General features: G+C 36.6%; 1 protein-coding gene and 1 long non-coding RNA gene across 2 annotated transcripts in view; one reads left to right on the top strand and one right to left on the bottom strand.

The window, feature by feature from the left end:
- Window positions 1–27,287, bottom strand: SLC13A4 (solute carrier family 13 member 4). Its single transcript, XM_013173074.3, has 16 exons — window positions 25,813–27,287; window positions 19,942–20,070; window positions 17,290–17,426; window positions 16,526–16,707; window positions 15,814–15,868; window positions 14,290–14,329; window positions 13,503–13,580; window positions 11,250–11,440; window positions 9,846–9,965; window positions 6,855–6,956; window positions 6,251–6,352; window positions 4,936–5,033; window positions 3,649–3,779; window positions 2,666–2,827; window positions 949–1,086; window positions 1–206 (listed from the first exon to the last, which is right to left on the bottom strand). The coding sequence occupies exons 1-16, from the start codon at window positions 25,909–25,911 to the stop codon at window positions 69–71; spliced, it is 1,902 nt and encodes a 633-aa protein (XP_013028528.1). The 5' UTR covers window positions 25,912–27,287; the 3' UTR covers window positions 1–68.
- LOC136790966 (uncharacterized) overlaps window positions 20,072–27,287 on the top strand; it is a 32,482-nt gene continuing 25,266 nt past the window's right edge. Inside the window, exon 1 of the long non-coding RNA XR_010831973.1 lies at window positions 20,072–21,260. This is a non-coding gene — a long non-coding RNA (uncharacterized lncRNA). The remainder of the gene's footprint in view (window positions 21,261–27,287) is intronic.

Here is a 27,287-nt window from a genome sequence, read left to right as displayed (position 1 = left end):
TTTTTTTTTTTACTTTTTTTTTACTTTTTTTTTTTTTTTAATTTGAAGATTTAAAAAAAAAAAAAAGGCTAAATTTGGCGAGTGATGTTGCTTACTGCTGCCCATTCTGGAAAAGTATTCAGCTGGAAGAGTCTAATTCCCCATGTGTTGATTGCCACCATGACAACAGCCAGACCAATCAGATTTACACCCAAGCCAGCTTTCACCTATGAAAAAAAATGAAAAAATCACCAGAGCATGGTCAGTGATGACTTGATCAAAAACAATTAACATGGAAAAAAAAAAAAAAGAAGACAAGAGGGTACATGGTGCAGAACTAACTTTGATGGAATATATTTGTATATGTACGTATACCTGTTTATATGTATAATGATAATATACATATGCTGACTTCCAAAGTGACAAAAAAGCACAACTATTATGTATCAGAGTGAATATCGTGAGAGTATTCAGGAGGGATAGATGCTGATGCACCTAATCAGAAAACTACTTAGTTTGTCACTTGAACTTCTCAATCACATAATGAGAATGGGGTTTTGTACTACACATAGAAGGGTGATAACAGCATGTTTTAGTGTGGAGCTACATGATAAATCCGATTCCCTGTGCTCTCCTGATTTCTCCAAGCACTGTGTTGTGCAGTCTCTTTCTTCTGCAACTGCCATTTTGCTTGTCCTAATAGGTCAACACAAAGTATTGTGTACTTCTACTCTTTGATACCTGTTTGACCATTATGTTCATAAAAAATAAAGACAAGAAATGTGCATATTCTACAGTAGAAGTACGGATGTTCTTAACCTGGCAGCTCTGTGTCATAACAGTAGTGCAAATCAGCATGAATTTATATTAACACTAATATCATCACCATTATTATTGGCTGCTGGATGTGGGGACAGAGTGTTGGGGTTGCATGAAGTATCGGAGAATATACCCAATCTCAAGACTCACCATATCTTTAATCTGGCAGTGCCCATAACTGAAGACAATGGCATTTGGAGGATTACCCACCGGCAGCATCACCGCAAAGGAGATACACATGGTGACAGGGATCAGAGTGTATAAAGGGTTGATAAGCAGGGTTTCTGACTGGAAGGAGAGGGGCAGGAAGAGAAGTTTTACTTAACCAGTAAAAGCCGTGCTCATAGTTAAGATGAAAAACCTGTCTCTGCTTTATGTGAAGATAATAAGTTTATGAATCTCAGCTCCCTCATTTCTAAATCTAAGTGTGGAAATATTTTTTTGTTTGTTTGTTCTTTAAAGTGGGATAATGGTTTACTTTGGAGCTGGTCACCCTCCAGGGATTTCTGTTGAGCTATTTCACACTGGGCATGGGTGGACATAGCTACTGTTAGGCCTTCCTCAGCCTTTCTCTCACTTGTTCTCCCTGTCATTCTGTGCTGTGGATCTGATCACTGAGAGCTGCTTCAGTCTTCATCCAAGAGAGATCAAAGCTGGTTTAAATGAAGAATTTCCTTATTACAGCTGCTGAAGTTGCTGAAACAATTCTGTAGAGCTTTTCCAAGCAGCATTTAAGAAAAATAGTTGCTTGGTCTGAATTTGCATTGTGAGGGGGCAGTGCTGGTGGAAAGTTTATTTTTATTTTTTTTAAAGTGGTCTAAATAATTGTTCTTCCACTACAGCCTTCAGTGGGGGTGAAATTTTGTATTTTTATTTGTGTTGTTGTAGCAACACAATACATAGTTCTATGTGGGAGGGAAAGGAAGGGCTAACTGAAGAGTGAAGGCTAACTGCAGACAGAAGTGTCTCCAAGTTTCTTTCACAGTCAAAAAAGAAATACTGTATAAAAATGGCTATTCATGCTACTAAAAGGGGATTACCACACTAAATTTCTCTTTAGGAGAGTCTCTTTAAGTGTAGTGCAGAGGTAAATTTGAACTCATAAGCCATTCTAACATAATTACTTATTTTCATCTGACCGTATCTTCATATTACCTCAGAGCAGTTCACATAATGTTCTTTGACTCAATCTCATAAAATTGTTATAATAGGGAAACAAGATTCATGGTCTGCATTCTTGGTAAGGAAAGCTTCACATTACACAAAAAAAAAAAAAAAAAGGAATGAGATAGGTTTCTGTAACTGCTATTGTAATACGGAATGAGATTTGCATTTATTTCCTCTGCCTTTGTCACCAGTCTACTAATTGTTAACTTTTCCTTACAAAACCTCTGCTTTCCATGTTGGATGATAGCACACTTACCAGATCACACCCTTGAACACATTTTAATCTGATACAGAATTCATTAGTACAGTCTTTTCTTAGAAGTAATGAGTGGATGACCACTAATTAATGAACTACACATTTAAAATAACATTGATAAGTTTTATGCAGACTTCACCAACTATCTTGTTGATTACATGATCACCTTTCCTTTTATTTAAACAATATATTCTTCAGGGCAGGAGCTATGCTTTTGCTTTGTCCTAGAAGTCTCAAATAAATTTATCAGTGCTAAAATTGCCTGTCAGTATTTTTTTGCCAGGCTGAGTTTATAAAGCCTTCTGAACACAAGACTGCAGATCAATAGTTTGGAAAACAAGGCAGGGATTCATGGGATCCGAATGCCAATACCCTCCCATCCTGAAACATTCCTATGGGCCTATGAGAAAACAACAGACTAAAAATGCCATTATTTTTACTCACCATACTGCATAAAATAGGTAGAAATATGGTTATAGTTGCTGGGTTACTAACAAACTCTGTAACAAGGGACACCAAAATGCAGGCCAGTAGAGTTACGGCCCAGTAGGGAAGGCTGCTCAGGGACAGCATTTGGTGTCCAATCCAAGTAGAGAGGCCAGACGTCTGAGAAAAGGACAGAAGCACAAGAATGACTAAGTACATGGGATGTTTGATAACCAGTTTGTTCTTTTCAGGGCAGTTTGCATCAGAGAATGCCACCAGCAAATAAACAAAGTTTAGATCAATGCTTTCTCCGTTACCTTTTGTTTAGTAAACTGGATTTCACTGTAGTGTCTAATAAACAGTTATCCATAGTATCAAAAAGATAAATAACATGAATTGGCACCAAGGCTGATCTTTCCTCTTTCTTCAGCATGCAAACTGAAGTATTGCAAACTGGTGATGAAGGATTTCATAGTGTAGGTAGAACTCATACACAAATTTATTTGCCTACAGATAGGTGTCTGTAGGAGAACTAGGTGTATATTCACGAATTGTATTGAGTGGAGATACAGTCGGTATAGCCTAGAGCATGATTTGTTTTATCAATGCTGGGTGTTTGACTCAGTTGCCTAAATATGAGCAACCAGTGGCAGCTGAGATGTTCTTCCCACAGTTAGCTAGCTGCTAGTTGAGAAAGGGTGAGGTTTCCCTCAGATCCTGTGTCATTTTTACCAGCCTTGTAGGAATATCTAGCTCTACTAGAGCATCTGAAATGGCAGTAGGTGCCTATGCTTACACAACTGACTTGAGCCCTACCCATTCTTTTGTTAGCTAGGTATCTTTCCATTGAGTTTAGGGAGTAGGGGCTAGCTTGTGTACAAACTTGAAAGTATCTGCTTTATAATTCCAATCTGAGGAGCATACAAAAGGATAAAATTCAAAGTTTGCATTATTTATTTATTTATTCATTTTAGGAAGGGGAATATAATCTAAATCAGTACCTTGCATCCAGCTGCTAAGGCGTAACCACCTCCAACCAACACTACAATTTCCCAGGGCATAGTCTTCTGGAAGTCCTTCCAGGTAATGATGGGATCCAGTGTGTTAATGTTTGTTGACCTTTCAACATCTCCTATATGAAAATAAGTGTGTGATCAATTTTACATTGGCATTTATACAAAGATCTTCACATTTCATGCTAGTAGCAATAATGCAATAACCATGGAAGTTATCTTGAGACCTGTCTGTGAGAGAGATGAAGAAGAAAAGCATAGCTTAATTCTCTGGTTAGCTCAGCCTCAGAAAATGCAGCATATTGATTCCCAATACCCTGACCTCCCCTTGGCTGCTCTGTTGATGTCAATAGTTACAAAACTCTGTGCTTTATGATACAGCTTCTTGAGGGACTGTCTGCTGTGTATATACCTGTGAAAATTATCTGTAAATTACAAAGATGAAGTTAAAATGGGTTTATTTTGTTAAAGGACATTTTCTCTCTCCCCACTAAGTCATGAAGCTTAATAAAATGCATTTATGTCCCTGAATAATTTCTTGAAGTAGAAGCCAGAGGGTGTTATTTTTCCTGAATGTTGCATGCATTTCAGTATAAAACAAACCAAAAACAAAACAAACAAAAAAACACATATCTATATACCCTTGTAATCTCTACATAAGACTATGCAGGGAGCTCTGTTTCCATACATTATTGCTGAAAGCCTGGCACAGCAAACCGATCGATACTTCTGAGTGCTATCCAAAAATGAACATGAAATGTTTATCATTGTTATTATCAGGAAGATTGCAAAAGGAGCATTACCAAAAATTGCAACTGTCACATATTTACTTACCTTTTTTACATCTACTTGATGAGATTATCAATGACTTCTTACATACAAGGAATGACCAAATAATTTACTAGAGCTTACCTTCACCCAACTTTGCAAATCTCTGCATTAACATTCTCAATATGGAACTACATTTCAACCTTTCCTAAAGCTCAGTCATAAATTTTCAAAACTCTGTAAACACAGAAGAGATGATGGCTATTGTTACAAGACCTAGTAGTGTATCTGTGGCCTATTACCTGTTAGTAATCTACTAGATGAGACCACATGGACTAAAGCAGAGGACGAAAGTGGAGTTTGATGTAGGAAAGGATGGTATCAGAGGAAAAAAAAATACACTTCCACTTGAAAAACAAAATGTGTTCTTCAAACATTTTACAGAGACCAGAAAAATATTCTTAAAATAAAATGTGCCATAGCTCTTTCTTCCCATATGTACCCTACCTTTTTCTGTTTTTCCAAAACATGGCTTTTTTGCTGGAATGAGGAAAAGGAGGAAACCAAGAAAAACAGAGACAGTGGCATCAGTCCGGTAACCTTTCCTAAGAAAGAAGTGGTGAAGTTATCATAAAAACTTACAGAAACATTCTTAAACTAGGTACATAACTCTTAGCAGTTACAGAATCCCAGAAACCCAGCATGGTTAAGGTTGGAAGGGACTGCTGGAGGTCATCTGGTCCAAACCGCCACTCAAACAGTTACAGGTGGTTTTATTTCCACATTTGAAGTCTTAGCAACAGCCTTCTAGAAAAATATGTCTGTACATCAAGGATACAAACAAAACTTTTTATTCAATATAGTAAATTGTCTACATTAACTACCTGTAATAATAATAATAATAATAATAATAATAAATTATATTTAATTAATGTAATTATTATTATTATTATTTTATTATTATATACTTTTAACATTCTAGTAATAAAAAGAATAAAAAGAGATCCCTTTTGATTTACAAATCTGTTAACTCAGAGGTACAGTAAAATAATTTATTTACCAAAAAGAATAAATAGTAAATACATTCTCAGGAAAAGCCAAGCCCAAATAATCCTCTAGAAATGAACTGGACATTAAAACTCAGCCTGAAAAGTATTTCAAGGTATGTCAGACTACAAAGATCCTCAGGAAATCCCAATACTATATTAACAGCTGTTCTTCAGGGAGAATTAGGATTACAAATTAAAATAATTTTATACAGCAGAAATTGAAGAAAATTTAACTTCATGTAGTCTTTGCTATGCATTGTTTATTAAAGTTACTTCAAACAGAAATCTTTTCAATATTATTTAAAATAAAAAATACCAGTTGTTTCAATCTTCTAATATTTAATTGAAATATTTTCTTAATAAACTTTATCTCCAAAAAAATACATTATTTTGAGAAAAAAAAATCTTTCAAAATAAAATAGAAAAAAAAGCACCCAAAAGTTTTAATTTGAATTATAACATCAATACATTTCAGAGACAGCTTCTCTATGAATGCACTAAAATGTTTTCACTTCAGTATGTGGCTTTCCCATTTATTACATATGAAATATGTTTGTTTTGTATAGTTAATTCCTTCTTCCTTACTCAGAAAGAACACAGTTTGCTGCCATGTGAAGAGATGTGATTTAAAAAGCAAAAATCCTAAATTTGAATAAAAACTTCATTTTTTGCCACCTTGTTAAAAGTGGCTAATGACGTATGTAGCCAAAATTTATGGCAGAAAGTCAGAAGCTGCTAGGCTGTACTCCTTTGCAGTTACATAGGGAACTTACTTTTCGAAGAAAGATGACCAGCCTGGTACAAAGCCAGGCTCACGAGTAAACCAAAGCAATGTCATTAGAATGAATAAAAACCCAGTCACCATCTCAGGATAGCTAGAAACAAAAACAAACAAACAAACAAACAAACAAATGAGAGTAAAATCCAAGGTCTGTCTGAAAACTCGAGAGCAGATTCCAAATGAATTAAGCAGTTATAAATGTTTCCCACAAAACAGGTATATACCATAAGGGCAATAGAAAGGAAGATTAATCTGAATTAAAGAATTCTACATTTTACTCTCAGCTGTGAACCAACTAAACCTAGTAAAAAAAAATGAACTAAAGATATCATTATCTGTTTTTTCCGTTCAATAATTAATGGGGAAATCCTAAAGGAACATAATCATAAATGTTTGTTATGCATTTGCACTGTTTTCCGATGAAATGTGGTAATGAGTTAAAGTTCATGTTACCATTCTACTGTAAACACTTTGTATTGTATTTTTAAAAAGTATAATAAGCATAAGAGCAATTGACAAAGTAAATCTGCACAAATATTTTTGTGGATGGTCCTGCTTGGGCAAGCAAATTACTGAGTAAATCACATCTGTTTTACCTAACATTTCCCAATTTCTTATATTCTTCCTGAATTCTTCTCTCTGACATTTCTTCCCGTTTGGTCTTCTTCTTCTTGCTCACAGAACAGGTCTCCTTAAAACTAAGGTAGATAGCACAGTCAAATTAAACAAAGGTCTCAAGTGAAATAAAAAGTTGTAAAAAATAACAACAAAGTGGCAAGCTGAAAATTCCTCTTTTCATTCTTCTTGGGAGAAGATACGACTGAGACAAGGTCTGATGGCAAATGGAAGGGAAATTATGGCTTGTCACCTTCGTATGGTCAGGTTTCTAGGTTTTCCAAGAAGCAATCCTAGTCATGGTATGAAAGTCCCTATGGTGCCTGTCTAATGCTGACTGGTATCGCTGAGCCTCTCCAAACTATGGTTGGACTCCTTCCTGTAAACTTCCTCAAATGTCTGGCCGTGGCTAGTTTTTTGCTGTGCCTGAAAACTCCAAAGGTTACGGCTAGTTTATATCTGTGAAGGAACTGTATAATTCCCAGTAGGATCAAGGATAGCCAAAACATGTGGGGTTTGGTCTGGCTTTTGGGCACAAGTTTGACTTGAATATTTAGGATTCACTATAACTAATGGTGAAAGCTATGCTGGGGATCAAAGTAGCTTTCACAGCTTGTCTGTTTCTACTCTTCCTAGCAGTTTCTAAACTAGGCACAATTAGTGTAGTACTACATCACCTCTGCTACAGAGGCCAAGGCAATAGTGTTTTGTCCTGTTGAAAAAAGTCTGTACTTCCACGAGGTAAATGCAAGCACAAGCACATTTCACATCTGAACACATATAAACCTTCCATACATTCATATACAAATTAGGTGAAGCCCTTAGTTTCTGCAGCTTGCCTTCATGTTTTAAGACTAGACTTTCCTAATTGAAATGAATACACTTGCAAGTTCATTTAAACATTTTTTTCATTTATTCTTTCCAGTAGTGTCACTTTGCTGTGCTTTGAGCCACAGTTCTGTTTTTCTGCTTCAGCTGTATCATCTGTCAGACAGGGGCTTATGGAGGGAGTTAAGAAACTTCTGCAACTAAGCCAGTCTAAGATTTCTCTAAGGTTTTTCAGAAGCTGGAACATAATAAGTACGTTGAGAGCATAATGGCCTGGTTTTAAAGTTCCTGCAATTTTAATGTGTCATTTATTACCCCACAAGAGATCTATGCTACTGCAATGGCCAAACAGTGCACTAGTATCTCCCTCAAGAGTTAAGGTCAAATTATCAAAGGAATTTGCATACCTAAAGATACAAATAACACCTGATTGGTTAAAAAAAAAAAAAAAGTCTCAAACTTTTTTTTTTCATGTCCCTTGCAATCAAACACCTACATGACACTTGTTTTAAGCACCGTTAGTACAGTTCTACACATATAAGTATTTAAATTTCCTTGTGAACTTGTTTTTAAACTCCATTAAATCCACCAGCAGTAATGCATCTGCTGGAAGAAAAAAGGTATACGCTTTGTAATGGTCAGTTCTATAGCGACAATTATGTTATTAGCCCTGCTTTTCTGGCAAAAATTGTTTGGTGGATCTATTCTTCATCCCCTTTGAATTAGTCAAAAACCTACAATCCAAGTCTGAGATGTTGTTCCAATTGGGCCAAGTCACAGCCTAGTGACACTGGGCTTCCTAGGAAGAGAACATGCAACACGTACGTCATGGGAGTCTAATAAACATTTATGCACAGACATTAACAGCTGTTTCAACATGTTGTCAATGTTGCTAGGCTTAGGAGGATGTGAAGGCAGAGTATTGTAATCAAGCTCTTAACATAATATATTCTTTAATGAACTGCAATAAACAGAGACTTAAGAGGCTTGGAATCAAACAGCACTTCTCAAGAAGTCAATAATGCTTCAGTCTGTGGTATTATCTACAAAAACATTAATCAGCATGAGGTCTTGGATACAATGTGGAATTTCAGTGACTTTTATTTAAAAAAATGTTATTGAGGGTAGTGTTAGGGCTTGTTTCCTCTCAAGCTTTTTTTTTTTTTTCCTCTAGAAAGAGAAGAAGAAAAAAAAAAAGGACTTATGTTAGCATTTTAATTTGGAACTACAAGGCTCAGGGGAATGACTGAGAGAAGGACATGAAACTATTCACCTCTAAATTACCTCTTCAAATCTAGTCGAGGTCAACAGCAAGCAGAATTCATTATCGTATTTTTGGTTGCCTTTCATGGAAGAAATTAGTGATGTCAGTTCATCTTACTTTTAAGAGTAAACTAAATCAAATTAAGGACACTTTAATTCTGAGTAAACGTGTGTGTACCACAATTTAATGCAGATTAACTAATCCACTCTAAATGCACATACTTAGTCAATTTTCATTAACTTTGCTGAGTACCTCTGCAAAGAGAAGACGTGGTACAAATGAACTTGGAGACTGAGCCTTGTTCTTATCTGGGGGATCAGGGACTTGCTGGTATCAGAGGATATTCACCTCTTAGGCTGAGTCCTTTCCACTTTAAAGACAAATATAAATGGAGACAGTTTACCTTTAATTTTAACTTGTCTTACATTAACTTCATTGAGCTGGGGGCTGATCTGAAAAGTAACTTGTTCCATTCCAGGTGGTTTTTGTTTTGTTTTGTTTTGTTTTGTTTTGTTTTTCTTTCATCTTTTCAGTTGTATTTTTCCAAAAGAACTTTTGACAAGATTTTTGCTCCACAACAAGACACAGCTATGAGTCAAAACAAAACTAACAAACAAAAACAACCACACCACAGCTGAATGCATAGTAAAGATTTCTATCACCAATACCTTTACTCTCAAGCAGCAATACTATACACTCACTGCTGCCTATCCAGTGCTGCTAAGAAATATGACTTCCTCCAGTAATTGTTCTGCCAAGAAGAAAGAAATACCTTAGCTTTTGTCATTTGCAACTAGAAATGCTTTAATAAGACCTATTCTAATAAAGTCAAAGACACCCTGCTTTTGGAATCTGTACTTCTTGAACAACTTGCACTCACTTGCAACCCAAGAACAGCCAATGCATCCAGAACCAAGTAAGGACCAACATGATGAGGGAGATTGGGAAGCTGAACAAAAACCAGGTTCCAAAATTCACCACTTCAGCATTTGGGTAGTGGCTGTAAAGGGGAAAAAAAAAAGTGTGTGTGTAAGAGTTTAGAATGATAAAAAACACCCCCAATATGTACAGATGGCCATGCATGTACTTGCATTTATCTGTCACGACATGACAGAAAATTTTCATCAGCATATATTTGTGACAGCTACAATACATGTGCATATTAAAGCTACTTACCAAAGAATGTCAGTCATTGACCATGCCTGACCAAGAGATGAGCCATACAGCACTTCGCACCTTTAAGATCAGGTGGTCTGGATTGTCCAGCCAACTTCAAAAAACTCTTACAGTTACCAGGAATGAGATTCTGTCCCTACCTGAGGTTATTGTTAGAAATCATTTAAGCATCAACAGGCCTAAGAATGATTTCACCCAGAACGTCTTTGTGTGTATTATTGTGGATGATAAAAATAAAATCTATATTCTACCAAGTTCAGACAAAGATGTCTGCTATGTGCCATGTGTCTGCTGTGGAAGTATCATAATAACAGGGTCTTTGGAAATGCTGTGAAATCCAAATTATTGAGCTAGGTATGAGTTCTGAATTCAGTTTTCTTCGTTGCCACCATTTCAGAGAGAGAAGTGCAGCATATTATGACAGCAATGGCAGCATCAGATGATCAGAATCAGCTTTGAGCTTGGTTACGTATCTGTGCATGAAGAGAAGTTCAACTGGTCTTCTCACAGAGTTAATGTTTATGTTTTTGAGACTCCTGGGAATATATGATAAAGGGAGTATTTAGCTAATTACAGAGCTGCTTTCCATCTTCCCTGAAGAAAAGGTGTAAGGCCATATTTCTAAATTTCGTCATTTTTTTTGCACCACATTTTGAACAGCACACCAATGATGTGTATAGATTCACCACAAGAAGTGGCTTTCTAATAACCCATAGAAAAATATTTGAAGCAGGTTTTATGACTTTTCACCTTTTGCATAGATTTCCTTTTGTATTCGTTCTTATGTCTGCATGGCTTTAGCAAGTAGTTTTCCAGGGTGTCTGCTACTTTCACAATAATTGGTTTGTAATATCAACAGAAGTTGCTGAAGAAATATCACACGCTTAGGAGTTTATTTCGCATGGGAGAAGGACAAGGATATATATTAACTTAAGCTTCCTCTTTCAACCATTAATCATTAGAAAAAATTAGAGTAGAGGAGGAAACAAAACTGTCTTCAGAGAGACCATCTTAGAAGAGTTCCCTGAGACAATAAATAACCCATGGGGAATGCCACAGAGATGATAATGACCCAACCATATTCTCACACACCCAAAATGTCACTTACTTGTTGAAATGCTCTAAGAATATGAGGCTAGTAGAAGTCCCTATAATGGTTGTCAGTCCCCCAATGGTTGCTGCATAGGAGATGCTTAGTGAGAGGCATTTACAGACCATGTGGTCATGTCTGGACTGATACCGGTATTTAGTGCTCAGGTCCGGTTCTGAGGGCTTAGGAGGCAGGACCAGTATCTGAGCCTGTGAGGAGATACACCAACCAAGGAGAACAGGAGTTTAGAACAGCAACCCAACTTTTTCTAATGCCATGGTGCTACTGGTCCCAAAGAAACAATAGGTTTGCATAAAAGGGAGCAAGCTTCTTTCTTCATCAGTATTAGTTGGGATCAGAGCTAGAAACCTGTCCAGGAGCCTGAAGTTTCCTGTCCTGAGGCAGAAATGTAGGACAAACAGTAATCAGGCTTCTGGCCATGGTATGGGTCAACTCTAGTTCTTACTGGAGTCTCAGCTGGATACCAAAAGCCTTTGTGGGTTGCAGAGGCAGGATGCCAGCACTGCAGTAGAAGGAATTTATAATCCTTGAGGCTTATGAGCAGCCACCAGACAAATGCTTGGTGGACTATTTGCACTCATACTGGCTTAGGGCCTCTCATTAAGAATGGAGTGTTAGGACTCTCAGAAAGTGCATGAAACAGGCTGAGCAATGTTGATATGAAAGAAAAAGCTACAGAAAAAAATATTGCTCCAAAAGTTTTCTTAATAGTGACAGGAAAGACTCCATGTTAGTAAATCAAGCACATGGAAATTGGTAAAAAAAGGTACAGCACTTCAGAGCACTTAGCATGTAACCCTAGGCTGTAATTTAGAATCAGGAAAAAGATAGCACGGGAGTTAACAAATCTGTTAAATTGTTAATTTGGATTTGGGTTTAGGTCATAAAATAAGTTATGCTGTAGATTCATCATTCTTGTGAGGGTACTCTGGTTCACATCCCTGTAGGTTAAAAGTGAAACAAGTTTACTAGTGGCAAAATAACCATTAAATGCAAATGGAAAATGGATGTAAGAGGAAATTAAATATCAAGAGCAGTGCATTAGCCTTTATTTTAGAAACACATGTTTAGATTCTTTTGAACTGCTAATAAAAATACATATGCTGAGTTTAGGTTAATCCTTTCTGGACATCAACTTATGCCATTTAGGTACTATGTAACTGTAGAAAAAACAGCAGCCACTCATTGGATCCACTCAGGAAAAGTAGAAATACTGCAGTGGAGTGATGTAATGGAGGATTTTGGTAGAGGATATTTGGCAGAACAGAAAGGAGGAGGATACTAAGACTGCCAAACCCAGTTAAATGGTTCATGTCTGCTGTTAGTATGTTGTTGTCCTGGTTTCAGGTAGGACAGAGTTAATTTTCCTCCTAGTAGCTGGTAGGGTGCTATGTTTTGGATTAGGATGAGAAGAGCACTGATAACATGCTGATGTTTTAATTGTTGCAGAGCAGTGTTTACACCAGGCCAAGGACTTTTTAGCTTCTCGCTCTGTCCTGCCAGCGAGCAGGCTAGGGGTGCAACAGGAGCTGGGAGGGGACAGACCCAGGACAGCTGACCCAAACTGGCCAAAGGGGTATTCCATACCATCTGATGTCATGCTAAACAATATATAGGGGGGGCCAGCTGCTCGGGGATAGGCTGGGCATCGGTTGGCAGGTGGTGAGCAATTGCATTGTGCATCACTCGTTTCGTACACATTATTATTAGTAATACTATTATTATTATTATTGTTATTATTATTTTCCTGTCTTAATAAACTGTCTTTATCTCAACTCACAGGCTTCACTTTCCCGTTTCTCTCCCCCATCCCAGAGAGGGAGGGGGGAGGGTGAGCGAACGGCTGTGTGGTGTTTAGCTGCCAGCCGGGTTAAACCACAACAGTTGTGTGTCAGGAAATGATGTTTTTTTTTGTGTTGCAGTATTTTCCAGGAAGACTTTGTAGAAATAAAGTGGGTAGAACAATCAAACAAGGGAAACTTGTGGTCATTAAACTGAAGATAAAGCTAAATGAATTGTACTAGCCATTAGGAAATATCTTACTGGGGAAAGGCCCTTCAAAAATATCTGTGCTGGGGGTGTCTAAATAGGAGCATAGGGCTCAGCATAGGGCTAAAATGTGACTGCTGTTAAGTTGATGGAAAGTAATTCCATACAAAGTGGCTTACAAGGAACAACGTTGATGCAGTGGTGAGCAGATATGTTCATCTCCGTCTTTTCTTTCATCCTCCATGTCTAACATTTCCTTACCTGAGGTAGGTGCTGCCCGTTGCTCTTGGAATTCACCGTTCCATTAGGATTGGCTATCATGTGCACATTATTCATACTCTGTAGGGAGGCAAATGCCTTTAGATTAGCTTTTCTTCTGTTCCTGGAGACACTTAGATTACAACAGATGATGCTTTGCAAAGGTCATGGGCTGTGGGCTTTTAAAACAAAACAAAATAAAACAAAACAAACAACAGCAATGACAACAAAAAATTCTAAAAGTTCAGCTATAAATTTTATACTGGAAAAAACCCATATAATTTTAAAATACTGTTTTTATTTTAAAGTGATGTTAAAATTCAGATTATAATAAGTTTAGGTTTTCTCCTTCTGCCATGTAAGAGAACCTAACAGATCCCTTGCTAGAGACTATGGCTTTGTAAGAAATGTAGTTTGTTCTAATCTATCAAAGCATCTCAGATGCAGAGACTGACAATAACTAGACTTTAAAAGATCTTATCTGAACTTGGTAAAATTTGAGAGTCTGTATGGAGTTGTTAATTTTCTGACTGGGTCTTTGGCTTTCCAACAACATATACAACAAACCCTACAAAGTTACTGTTCCCCATCTTGATTTGTGCAAGCAGGCTGATAGGTTAAATACAAAGTGGGACATTTTGTACTATTCACTTTCTGCCAACAACCACTTTTTTTTTTTTTTTTTTAAATAAAGGAAACCTAAGTTTGTTGTAGAGCTATGTAGACTGTGCTCTGATGGCATTACCAGGCAGTGTAGCTCAGAAGATACAGGTACTACCTATGACAATACCTTTGAATTCATCAAGGATCTGAAGTCAGTAGTAGTAGCACTAAAAATAAAGAAAGGAAAATATGCTTTAAAAATGCTTCTTCACCCAGCTCTCCCAAAAGGTACAAATCATTGGTAGGAAGGGCAATATCTGCAGAACTAGTGCCTACTGAAATGGTGAGGAATAACATTTATTAGTATCTCTTTTGTGGTATCTTGGGCAGATATATTAGAAGAGTCATTATGTTCCATAGCTCTGCCTCTAACCTAGTAGCAATGGGGTTCCACTTCCATGTAAGTAAAAATAAGTATTCTTGGTAGTGTACACTACATTCTAGGAATGGACTCCATTCACAGTGGAGTGAATCACTGGGCAATCCAGTGCTACCACTGTCTTGTTGTACTCTACTTTTTCCTCCACCAGCCTCTTCAACACTTTCTGAGCACCTTCCTGTTCCACATTAAAGTTTTCACTAAAATCTCTCTTGCATGTCATATGGACCATGCAAACATTCCAATGAACTTTTACTTTGCCATTGAAATCATATTTAATGCCAGAAGATGGTCTGCTTTTCTTTTCCAAACAAATTTCAAGCTCTCTTTCAAGTAATACTATTTTAATGATAGCTCTGTTATGAAACTTCTGTTATGAAATATCCCTCACATATTTTTCAATATGGCTTAAAGGAATTAATGGCATAATGTCAGACTGAAAGTTTTATTCTATACTGAAGAAAATATGGTTAGGATTAAAAGAGACAGTGGACAAAATATTGGAGAGGGCAGTAGTCCCCAAACGAATGAGAAAACTATTCAGAACTTGCAAGGTAACTTAAAATCATCACCATGAGCCATCTGGATGATAATATTTGTTTTAAAGCAAATTTTAAATGGTGTGACCATAGCTTGTTTTTCTTTTATTTTGAACTCTTAGAGATAAAATAGAAGGAATTCAAGAAACAATTGTGTATTTCAATCTCATATCTTGTAAGAAGATTTTCCTTGGAATTTACCTGTAGTATAGTTTGAGGACAAGAACTTCATATATTCTCCTATCTGGCTGGTTAATTTGATAACTTGACATTGAAATTAGTCCTTTCCTTGATCTGCCCTTATTCTACCCAAAATAGAGGCCTGGTTGAAACTGTTAGTGATTCAAACTTTGGAATAACCTTGGCTGTACTAAAAGAAATCTTTTACAGGTGTGTGTGTTTGTTTTTTTTTTTCCCTCTTCTGTCATCTGTCTCTTGCATGTTCTTAGCATTCAGAGTTTTCTCAAGAATCTTCTGTAAGTGGATGTTTCTTTCCCTTTATAATGGCCATAGTGTTAAAATAAAATAAAATAAATGAATCCTGGCAAGGTTTCATGAGATCCAGACCATTACATCAATCCTATTTCTCATATAAGCCTTCTTTGTTAGTCACATCTAAAACATTCACTTTTAAGCTTTTGATTGCCCTTCCTGGCTCTATTCCTAGATTCATTTCATTGCAACCTGTGTAGGGTTCAAATCTCCAGTCGTGATGTACAGGGTTCATTCTTACTCCTCATTGATGAAGATAAGCTCCAGTGAAGGTTGGTCATGCTTGTTGCTGAGATCTGTAATGAAGGAAGAGAAAGCAGCTCTTGGGGTAAGAACTGATCTGAGCCCCTGGGCCATGCCACTGAACCTGGAAGTTCAAAAAAGAAAAAAAAAAAAAAGGAAAAAAAAATCTTGTTTGTCTGAACCTTCTCAGGTACTCTCTGACTGTTATGCAGCATTTTGTTGTGTTGTATTGTCCTCATGACATACTTCTGACAAAAGTTAGATGACATTATTCAGGCTGAAATCTTTGAAATGAAAGAAGAGTTTTTTTTTTTTTTTTTCTCCAAATCCTGCTTTCTGGGAAGGAATGAACATTAAAAGCCTCTGAAGTTCTTATCAGTCCAGAAGATTTTTTTTTCACTTTCTTCACAGAGATTTCCTTCTGACCCTGTAAAATTATATGACCTAAGAGTTTATGACACACAGATTCCATCTCGTCTCCTAATTCAGCCTAAATAGTTTCCCAGCTCCACTTCTCCCATCACATCTTGAAACTCTCTTTCAGTTTTGAAAGAAATATCATCATGCTAAAAGAAAAAGAATGGACTAGTATCATTGGCAGTACAAATCAGACAGCTCTGGCTGACCTCAGTAGAATTTGACTCATGTGTGTCAATGACTCTCTCTGGTCACTGATAAATAAGAAAAGAATGGCCAACATTGGCAAATACCTATTGGCTCGTTTTCTTCAATAATGGTGCTGCCTGCAGTACTGATGACATCACGCTCCTCCTCAGCATTCACTAGCTCCTGGAGCACTGCTTCCACAATTGGCATCACCATAGCTGTGGTGGATGTGTTGGAAAGCCACATGGAGAGCACCGTGGTGCAGCACATAAAGCAAAGAAGCAACCTGGAGTACAACACAGTAAGACCTTGAGGCACTTTCACAAATATTAAAGGTTTTCTTACCTAACATTTTTGTTAGACCTATGGTAACTATGTAAGGTCATTTTCTTTTTTTCTTTGTGGGTACCAAAATACTATTCTGTGCTTGGATAAAATGCTGCTTTGTGCTAATAACTGTCACAAGACCATGTATCATTGAAAGCCCTTTGTTGCCTCACTTGGAAACCATCATGTGATGTGAGAAACGCCAATTTTCAGCACTTCGAGGGATACTTTAAGAATCCTTTTGTGTTTGCTAAACAGGCAAAGAAGGAACAGAGAGACTAGGAACAAGGAATCAGTAGAAAATAGGAAGCAATAGAAAAATAAGCCAAGGAGTAAGAGGTGGCAGAAAAATAAATAAATAAATAAATAGAAGTTGAGAATATTTGAAATCTTTCAAACTCTGGAAATAATGGTGGGTAGGAACAGTCTCCTCAAACTGAGCTAGCTTTTCCCTGTGGATTGGAGAAATTTAAGTTATTATATTATCTTTCAAGCTGCTGCTGTGAACCTCAGACTACCCTGAAGTCAAAGTTTCACTCACATGCCTGGCTTTGCTCCAGCCATCATGACCATTCGCAGGGCAATTCTTTTGTGGAGATTCCATTTTTCTACAGAAGCTGCCACACAAATCACACCCACGAGGAGCAAAGTTGTGTTCTTGAAATATTCTGCAGCCACCTGCATTAAAGGCAAGGGAGAAATAATCAATTTAAAAATATCAGTAACTATCCTACACAGAGAACATGCTGAATAACAAGACATATCGTGGGTTTCTGCCCTTACACCAGAAGAATGAGAGGAAGATGGAGAAAATGAAGAATTCATGATTCATGTTTTCTTTAATTTCTTTTATGGTGCATTTACAAATAACAGTGCTCCATGCCCACTTGTCTGTAGATTTCTCAGCTTTGAAGAGACTGAGAGAAATCTTACTTCTTTGGGCAGGATGTTCACTGCTTGCAGTTAATCATATGCAGTGAGGTCCACACTGAAATAGCCACAAACTTCTGCATTGAGGGCACTTTATTCATGTGCTTCATCTGCTTTTTCTTTATGGAAATATAATTGTCTATCTCATTTGTATTTCTCATGTTCAATTGTCTCTCTGAATACAGTAAGCAAAGGTTATTGTGATGGTCTTTAGACACTGCACCAGAACTTTTCACAGTGGAAATACACCTGCATTGTGTCAGGAAAAGAAGGTGAAGTTTTAAAAAAAAAAAAAAAAAAAAAGGCTTAGGAAAATATTCAGAGACCATGCAGAGAAAACACTCCAAAGCAAAATTCTTGAATGTGGGACTTACTAAGACATGAGAAAATGTTCTGTGAAGCTACTACAAAATTAACAAACAAGAAACAAACCAGAACATTCATGCACACACACACACTTACGTGTGAAAACAAGCTAAATGGGAGAAATAATGTATATAATTGGATGCTTGGAATTTAGCTGAATTTTTTCTTCCTTCCAATGAATTTTTTTCTAAACTATTTCTGGAATATTTTTCTCTAAATATTGGCTCTTCAGTTTAAAACTATTGGTGTAACAAAATGTAGACTCAAGTATTTTAAAGCAATTAAAATCAGTAGAAATAGTATTTCTTCCATTGTCCTCTTCCATAAAAGTTCATGAATGGCACTAATATTTTGTGAATGTTACAGTAAGTGTTAAGCATTTACTTATATTTAACAAATCCCCATGGTGACCTAAATAGACTTGGCCATCATGTCTGTGTGCCAGAAATTTTAAATATCAGGTTTTTTTGGCTTTCTTCCACTGGTTACTTTCTCATTAACTTTATTTATTTTCCTTCTACTTTGTTCAAAAAAATCTTGAACTGAATGAAAGGAATCCATCGAATCAGCAGCACAAAGAATCTGTTGTTTCACTTTATCCTTTTCACAGTCATTTTGGAGAAACAAGTGAATACTAATGTTCTTATTAATACACATGTAGACGCATATAACACCCAGGCTCATGCTCTTAAGCCCCTGTGAGTTATGTGTGGCTCAAACCGCAAAGCTTGAGGCCTAGTTTCTATGGCACCGCAGAAAAGCAGACTGGAAATACTGCAGCATCATCAGCCTTGCTTATTTTAAAATACAGGGTTTTATTTATTTATGTTCCTAAAGTAAATAATATATTCTCTGCAGTAGTCCCACTGCCATTTAATTTGATATTACATTGAATTTCTGTCAGGCTACCCCTAAATTTTCCTTCTCTGATATGCTGCAGAGTTTAGAAATGAAAAAGTGTAACTACTTTAACTTTTTGTTAAGAAAAAAAAAATCAACTGAAAATATTTAACTGTGTTGACATAGAAATGTACCTGGTTATATTACACAGCTGTTACACCATTGGGAGGAATAAGACAGGTCATAAAACTCTTGGTTAATGCTTGACTCAATCCATTTATGGACATGCATGGTATCAGATTGTGTTAGAAATTCAACAACCTTATGGTTTCTTTATATTCTTCTGTGTTCTTTATCTGTATTTCTAGTCCTTAAAAACCAAGTGTTATTTCCTTCCCTCCCCCCCTTCTGAGAGAAAGAGAGAAAAGTGAGAAAAAATCTGTAGATGAAATCAAAGAAATTCTTGGCATATCATGAAAGAAAATGACATTCAAGAGAAACTCAAATAAGCAAATTCAGAACTGATCAAAGAGACTTTTTTATACAGCTACTCCTTTGCCTTAGAACTGATGACTACAAGGCAACTCTAGGGTTACAGCTTGGAAAAAGGATTCAACATTTACCTGGATATTAAAATTATTTAGTTTTATACAGCAAATGGTAATAGTTTTTAGAATGTGTAGCCTCATGCTTTTACACATCATCTATAAGTCATGTAAATCTTCCAACTATTACTAAAAGGAAACTTTCCACTTTATCCCATAAGTGCTGTTTATACAATTTTGGAGGAGGGGAAATGTCATATCTTTAGGTGGAGTAGGCAATGGGCATTGCTGGTGATGCAGTAGCTGATAGGATGGACACACCTCTTGGCTACTATGGCCTTTCCTATGTCTAGCTTTCTTCCGCAGAAGAAAGTGCTGGTTGGCCCAAGTTACACATTATAAGAAGTACACTTCTTCTTCCCAGTCTTGCTAGTCCACTAATATTTGTTTTCTTCAAATAATTAACCGTGAGTAACAAGTTGAAATGATAAAAAAGTGCACACTGGTCTGACCTCACTGGACTTCATGACTCCAAAAAGTGGATATAGGAAAGCAGGAATTAAGGCTGCTGCACCCAGAGGTACTGCTTCAGAAACCCAATATACAGCTGTCACGATCAGCACGTAGGCACATGAGGCTTCCTGTAGGGAGAAAGCACTGAGGTTATATGTTGCTGCCATACCACCTATTGTGAAGGTGTTCATGGGACTCATCAATTTGTGGGTGTCTGGACTAAAAGAACTCAACAAGAACTATATAAGGACCTCCTAAATTACATCTTTTTGAGTATTAAACCTAGGCTACCACCTGAAAGGACAGTTCCTAAAGAAGATGCTGCTAATGAAAGTCTTTGCATACATACTAGGGCAAAACCTTGGGGTAACTTCATTTATCAGCAAAATAATGGTTCCGAGTACACCGATGGTTTTCTTTGATTTAAATAACCCAATACTTACCAAAGTTATATTCATGACTCCTCAGACTGGGTCTGTGAAGCCTGTAATATATCTACCTGGCTTTTTCCCCAGTATTGGGCAAGTGAAGGAAATAGGAGCTTTCAAGCAGATGAGAACATTTGCATTTGCAGTAGCATCGATAAAGCTACACAATGTCTCTTCTTGGAAATACTCTGACAGTTTACTTTTTTAGGCATTATGAAATACTTCTTTTTTTTTTTTCAGGCAATTTTATTTTCTCAGGCAATTTCTGCAGACCCTTGGGAAAAGACCATGGTCCCAAAGGACTTAGGGGCCACTCGATCACAGAGTTAATCAAGAAAATTTGCTACTGTCCAGGGTTCTGGGAAACAAAGCCATGACAATGTTGTGCTGAGCATTCCAAGAGAGCTGGTGAAAGGTGGAGTAAGTCTGGTCCACTTTTTAGAAAGATATGTCTTTATTTGTGTCATTCAGTAGGGCTCTCTTTAGGCTCAGTTTGCTATGCTTAGAAACCTAGGAATATTTCCTGTTAATAATTACAGAAATTACCTTAAAGAAAAAGTTATTCTTTTCCTTTTCTCAAATTTGCAGCCAGACCCTTCATTGGGGTTAACTATGGAAGTTCATATTGTTCTATGGAAGCTGATTTACACCAGCTATTAATTTTCCTATTCTTCATCAATCCCTGGATGTTTCATATGACCATACTGAGTCACGAAGATTCACATCTCACAATGGCTATTATTTAGAAAATTCACTGTTCATAAATGGCTATTTCACTGTATTCAAGTACAGCTTCTTTACTTTTGTTTCCTGACTGGATGATTCCCAAATTAATCAGCTTTCAAGAAGTCACACAAGAAATTCCCACGTGTCCTTGTGCAAATCATTAGGTATGTATAACACTTTTTTTTTTTTAATCAGTTTTGTGAACAAGGTGGCAAAGCTAAGTCTATGCAGAAATGTGTATTCACTGGAATGAATCAATAGCTTGTATTTAAATTCAAGCTTATACATCTCCTTTTTACAATACCCCTAATGTACGAAGATACACATTCAGCTGTTCCTTTTTTCTTTTTCAGTACCACTTATAGTAATAACAGGCAGACACATTCCAGAGAAAAATTTTAAGATAGACTATTATGTATTGTTTTCTTCACATGCTTAGAAATTGCTGCCAAGCTTACTCAGAAACCTGGGTTTAAATTAGCTGCCAGACTTTGTTCCGACTCCTGTTTCAGAAAAGTATAACATGAAGTAGTTCTAATTAAAATAACTAGGGCCACAAAACTAAATGAAAAGATGATATCAGGAAAAATAATTTCCTTGAATCGGGTAAAGTCTAATGATTTTAGGGACAATTAAGAGTATCTGTAATGCTATTAGACAAGTTGAGAAATTGAATTCTGTATTGTTATTTCATGGGTAGAAAAGTACCTGTATTTTTGAGTGTTCTGAAATATTCTGAACTACACAGAAACATGCATACTTCTTTCTCTTCTTTAATTATTACAAAACAGTGGTTTAGGTTTTAAGGTAGCCAAAACAGATTTCATTAGTCCTCTATGATCAAGTCCTTCAACAAAATATTACACTAAAAGATTTTATTGCACTTGTAGCATTGTTGCTACTGAGAAGAACTTGTAAGAGAGGCTAGAGGAGATTGTGTTTGAATGAATGGGATCAGGGGGATTTTTATTTTTTAATATTCATGAATTATGGAGCATGCATTTTACAAAATAGCATTGCTACACTCTTTGAAACTCTGAAGGGCTGACGTTCAGTCTGTAGTAGCTTGAAGTGACCACCCCGATAAAAATTTCTGAATTAAAATGGAAATCATTTCAAAAAGTGAGAATGCAGGGATCAGACATTTTTAGTAATCTCAAGTATAAAGGCAAAACTATTTTATGTACGAGTCACAGGACTCATAAACATTAGCCAGCTTGCCGCTTAGTCAATTTTAACTGCATTTGACTTCATGGTTAATATTCCACAAAGAGCAAAGTTAAAGGTCCTTTTTGTTACCAAATGACTATTTAACACTTTTTAACAATTATATTTTAACTCATTAATTTCTGCTAACAATCTAGTATGTGTTCATGGGCTCTGTATGATGTCCAGCAATTTCGAGGAAACAAGTCCTTTTTAATGAAACAACATTAATTTTTATTTTAAATCAGTGCAGATATAAAATCCAAGATATATATTTTGTCAAAATTCCCAGTGTTCATTTTATCTTAAGCCAATCCCAAATTATTTTCTCCTTCCAAATTTATATTTGTCTTGAAACTCTTTGAACATAGACTGTTATTCTATATTGCCTGTCTGCATGTAGCAACAGAATAATAGTGGAAGTGAAACAGAACAAAGGGAAATTGCATCTCTGTCAAAAACTATCTGGGGCAGGAGCTAAGTCTTTGTGTTACTTATTTCCTACTTGCACTATTTATCCTCTCAGTGCTCTAAACTAGCTCTTTTCCAACACTAACTAAATTAATATCTTCTAGTAAATTGAATTGAATTTATATATTTAGTTAATGGTTACCAGAGCTACTAATTACTGGACTGAAGTAAAAACAGTATAATTTCAAATGTCACCACTCTTCCTGTTGTACAGATGAAAATGAATGTTAAGCCCACCTCATGGCTTAAAGCAGAGGATAGGAAAACACAACATAGTGAGCTCATATGTGATGGTTGGAGGGTCTACCACTTAATTTCAGTCAGTCCCTTAAGGGGACAGAAAAGAAGGCAGATTAGGAAGTCATGGCTAAAACTTCCACAAGGATCATGCATAAAACTTTAATAACTAAAGTATCTGAGGATCTCAGAGTGATTGAAAACAAATTTTGGATTACAGATTTGCCCACTTAAGGATGAACAATACACATCTTGCATGCATGCATGTGTTTGATCCGTGAAAAAAAAAAATCAACAAAAAAAACCTCAGTTCAGTTCCGCGTCTGGTCTACTGTCTTTGAGCTGATAGGATCACACTGTAATTCCCTCCCTTCAGCCTGTATACATAAAAACAAAAGTGAACAAAAATGTGCCATCTGTTACTATTCAGACTGTTCTGTGCATCAGGCTTCATCCCCCAGATGTGGCATGTCAACCTGTCAGCATCACCTAATGCTTCAGGTCTCACAGCTTACAGCACTTCTTGCTGCCTTTTGAGGAAGAGCCCATGGTTTGGCACAGGATCAGCGGTCTCAGGAGATCTTGGCCACTACTGACTCTATTGATGTGATACTCTATGGTATAACTATGGGCTTTTTGAAAAAATGTAGATAAAGATAAAAAATAAGGTAGAAATGCTCCCCGATTACTGTTAACAATGAAGCAAATTAAGACAGGATGAAAAAGACCCATATACCGGAAAGCACAGACTGTTCGTTTGTTTTTCTGTACGTGTCATGGCCTGAAAGGTGCTTATGGGTGCCCCACACTTGCTATAAAAGTCATAGTGCTGGTATAAGTTTTGGAAAGGAAGAATAATTTAAAATTTTTTTCCCAGGTGTATTTTTTTCCAATCATTTTTTTTTTTTTTTTTGGTCACAATATACTAGAAAAGAAAATGTGTATATAATTTCCTGTAACTCTTATCTCCAAACAGTTTTGAGTCCTCGTGCTCCCTTTGATGTCTCTTGCTACCACACATGTAATGGTACTTTGACATTTCCAGTGTTGTGCTGATATCAACAAGGAAGATGCAAGATGAAACACAAGTATAATTCACTTAGCCATTCTGAACCCTATAAGACAGAAAACTACTATAATTGTCTGGTGAGTGAAAATATAAGTCAGCAGGCAACAAATTTAATATTCAGGTTTAAGAAGTAATCTTAGTCAATGGGTTGTAACAAAGTAAATACTACACTAAGACACTTGAATAGTGTCCTGTTAACTGAGTTTATTAGGTGTAGATGTTTTCTTAACGGTATTACAAACTTTTGTCCAGCTCTGGGTCAGGTTCACAGCTATGCTCTAACTTCTGTGGTCATTTGCTTATAAACAAAGTGAATCTAAAGCATCATCTGATGACTTTTCATATCACTTTGCAGTAAAGCAACACTACAAGGTGCAGAATAATAGTGCAGAGGAACACATGCTGTATAATAGCAGTTCTTGCAGCAATACTGTCAGTGAACTTCTGTTCCAAAACCCACATGATATTATTACAATTCCCTTGGTTATTAGAGTTTCCTTATTACATCCTGTGCCTCTGATTCCAGCAGGGAGTGAACATGAATAACAACATTAAGTGCAGTGAATCTCATGTTGCTTAAGAGAGGTTCTCAAGGGATATGAAGCATGCTACCATTACAGTGCCATATAAGCATATCACAGAGAATCTGTTCATGTCATCCTTTCAGAGACACTGGGGGAGATGAAACCCTTTTAAACACACATTTCTGTAAAAAAGTGTGCATTACTGTTCTCTGGAGAAGGCATGATTGTCATTCATTCCTTCTCAAGACAGAAGAGATGAAAAGCTACTATAAGAGCGCAGCTGAGATATACATTGAAGTTTCAAGCAGGAAAACTCATTCATACTGCAATGTATCATTTGTACTAGCATTTCCTTTCTGTGAATCCTGTTTTTTCCTTCCCAATAAAAACCTATAGCTTTAATTTTGAAAATTGCTATACAATTTCTAATCCTTTGCATTTCAATTTGATAAAGTAGTAGTATTCATAAATCCTCTGGTGCTAGAAGGAAGAATTAATCTTTAACAGGGTAGAGGAAGGAATGGAAATTGCTGCACCAGATTTATGTCTAGCTCTGTGGAAGCCACAGCTGCAGAATATTTAACATGTTGCAAATGCTGATAAGTTAAACATCACCATCTCTATAAGGTAGGAAACTTTTTTTTTTTTTTTTTAAATGTTTGACAACTGCAGAGACATGCACAGAGAGGAGTTGTAGCCAGTAGTGGATGCCATGTTTCGTCCTACATGTCTGTCATTGAGTCCTAGTTCCTCACTCACTTGAAAAGCTGTCCTCTAAACTCACATCCAATTTAAAGTCCATCCATGGATACTTGTTATTAAAAACTAAAACACTGGAAGTATTCATTTTAAACACCTCTCTCTAAAGAAAATTTTATTGGAAATGTTCTGTTTTCCACTTCCACCCAAACACTGTTGTAGAAAAAGAAGAGATACTGTGTCTCTGCCTTAAAATAGTGCTTCACCTGGTTCTTCAGCTCTGCCTGTGACATTACTCATGCTATCTCTGGTTGTTACTGTGATGACTGCTCAATGACTTGTATTTCACACTACTTCAAATTCGAGCCCTTTTTTCTAAGAGCATTTTTTGTTGTGTTTTGTTTGTTTGTTCTCAATCCTTGCCTTACTTTTTGACTACTGCAATCTTATCCAGCAAAACTGCCTACTGTACTCAGAGGTTTGTGAAAAAGAAAAAGAAAATGTACTTACACTGCTGGTGTATAACAGTGGCAGAGGAAGCAGCAGAAGTGGAATGAAAACCACGAGTAAGAGATTTCTGGATCGGAGAATCTCCTTTACCATTGCCATATTCCTTTAATTCCCAGTGGCTTTCTTCTCCTTGGGTTTCTTCTTGGGTTCCTCAGATAGTCCAGTTTCCACTCCACATTTTCCTTCACCTTTGCCTGGATTTCCCTGAAAGGGCTCTCTCTGCCTCGTTTCCTATTTCCACCAAATCAATTCAAACAGCTTTCTTAATTTGCTTATTATTCTTGCTGTTGTTTTGAAAAGAAACCCTAATGATTTTTCTATTAAAAAGGCATTCAGTTTATGTAGGGCTCATCAGCACATCCAAATGATTATCACAACATAGCAGGCAGAGTTTTGTAAATTGGAGCATAATGGTCTTTTGACATTTTTTCTTCTAATTCAGAATCACAGATATAGCTGTATTTCATCCTTACCCACGTGTTTTGAAAGTTTTTTTTTTCTTTTATCATCTGATTTCCAGCAATGTAACTCCTATTTCATAGACTGGATGAGATATCTTTTGGGATGCTTCTTTTTCTCCTGTTAATTAGTCTGAATGTCTCAAACATATGTTTCTGTTCTGCTGGAAAATAATTAATTGTATTTTTTTCTTAAAAAACACAAACAAACACAAACACACACAAACAAACAAACATACATACAAACAAACAAAAACCAACTAACTCCAACTCCTTATATCTTCTCTGTTCAGATTTTGTCTCTGCTATAATTTTGGCTTCTACTTTGAATCTACCTTTAGCCCACTTTTGCCCCGAGCTTGGAATTCACAGGGTAGCAATTCCAACACAGATTATACTTGGTCTCAAGATTAAAAAAAAAAAAAAAATCTTAAAAGGGTTTGTTCTTTTTTTTTTTTTTCCCCACCCCTTTAATTCGCCAATGAGGACTGCAGAATACTGTATTTGCTCCACCCATTATCCAAAACGCAGTCACAAATTTTGAGAAAATCAGCAGACTCCTCTTTCTGACACATACACAAATGTTGAAAAAGATTTTTTTATTTTTTTTTCAATTGATGAACGGTTTGTTATTGTTTCAAGGTTCCAGTACTGATAAACAAATAATCATTGTTTTCTGGACAGTACCTTTTGTCTTTCATGGTTTTTTCATCTTGACCCTTGAATGCCTCTTATTCATAAAGCATGGACATTGATTCATGTGCCTTCAGTAACACTAGGATCCCGATTCAAACTCAGAATTTTTAGGCTCTCTACTCTGGTCTTTTGGAGGAACATTTCTACTGCTCTTCAGTGGTTTCTTTGTGGAAGAGAAAGTACTGCAGAATTATGAGTGAATACATTGACCCAGGTACAACCTGCAGACATCCATTTGCCCTGGATCTCACTAGAAGTTATGCACCTGGGGTTTTCCATGCTCCCAAACTTATTCAGCTTGCCTATTGTCCCCCCACACTC

This window comes from Anser cygnoides, chromosome 1 (assembly GCF_040182565.1).
Source record: "Anser cygnoides isolate HZ-2024a breed goose chromosome 1, Taihu_goose_T2T_genome, whole genome shotgun sequence".
Classification (NCBI taxonomy): Eukaryota; Metazoa; Chordata; class Aves; order Anseriformes; family Anatidae; genus Anser; species Anser cygnoides.
Note: the sequence above shows the minus strand (reverse complement) of the source record. Positions and strands in the feature narration are given on the sequence as shown.

Excerpts from the sequence above, each read along its gene's own strand:
- SLC13A4 (XM_013173074.3), bottom strand. The coding sequence starts at position 25,911 with ATGGCAATGGTAAAGGAGATTCTCCGATCCAGAAATCTCTTACTCGTG. Across the intron at positions 9,966-11,249 it reads TTCTTAGAGCATTTCAACAA|CCACTACCCAAATGCTGAAG; the intron begins GTAAGTGACATT and ends TCCCCTTTACAG. Across the intron at positions 6,353-6,854 it reads AAGAAATTGGGAAATGTTAG|CTATCCTGAGATGGTGACTG; the intron begins GTAAAACAGATG and ends TTTTGTTTCTAG.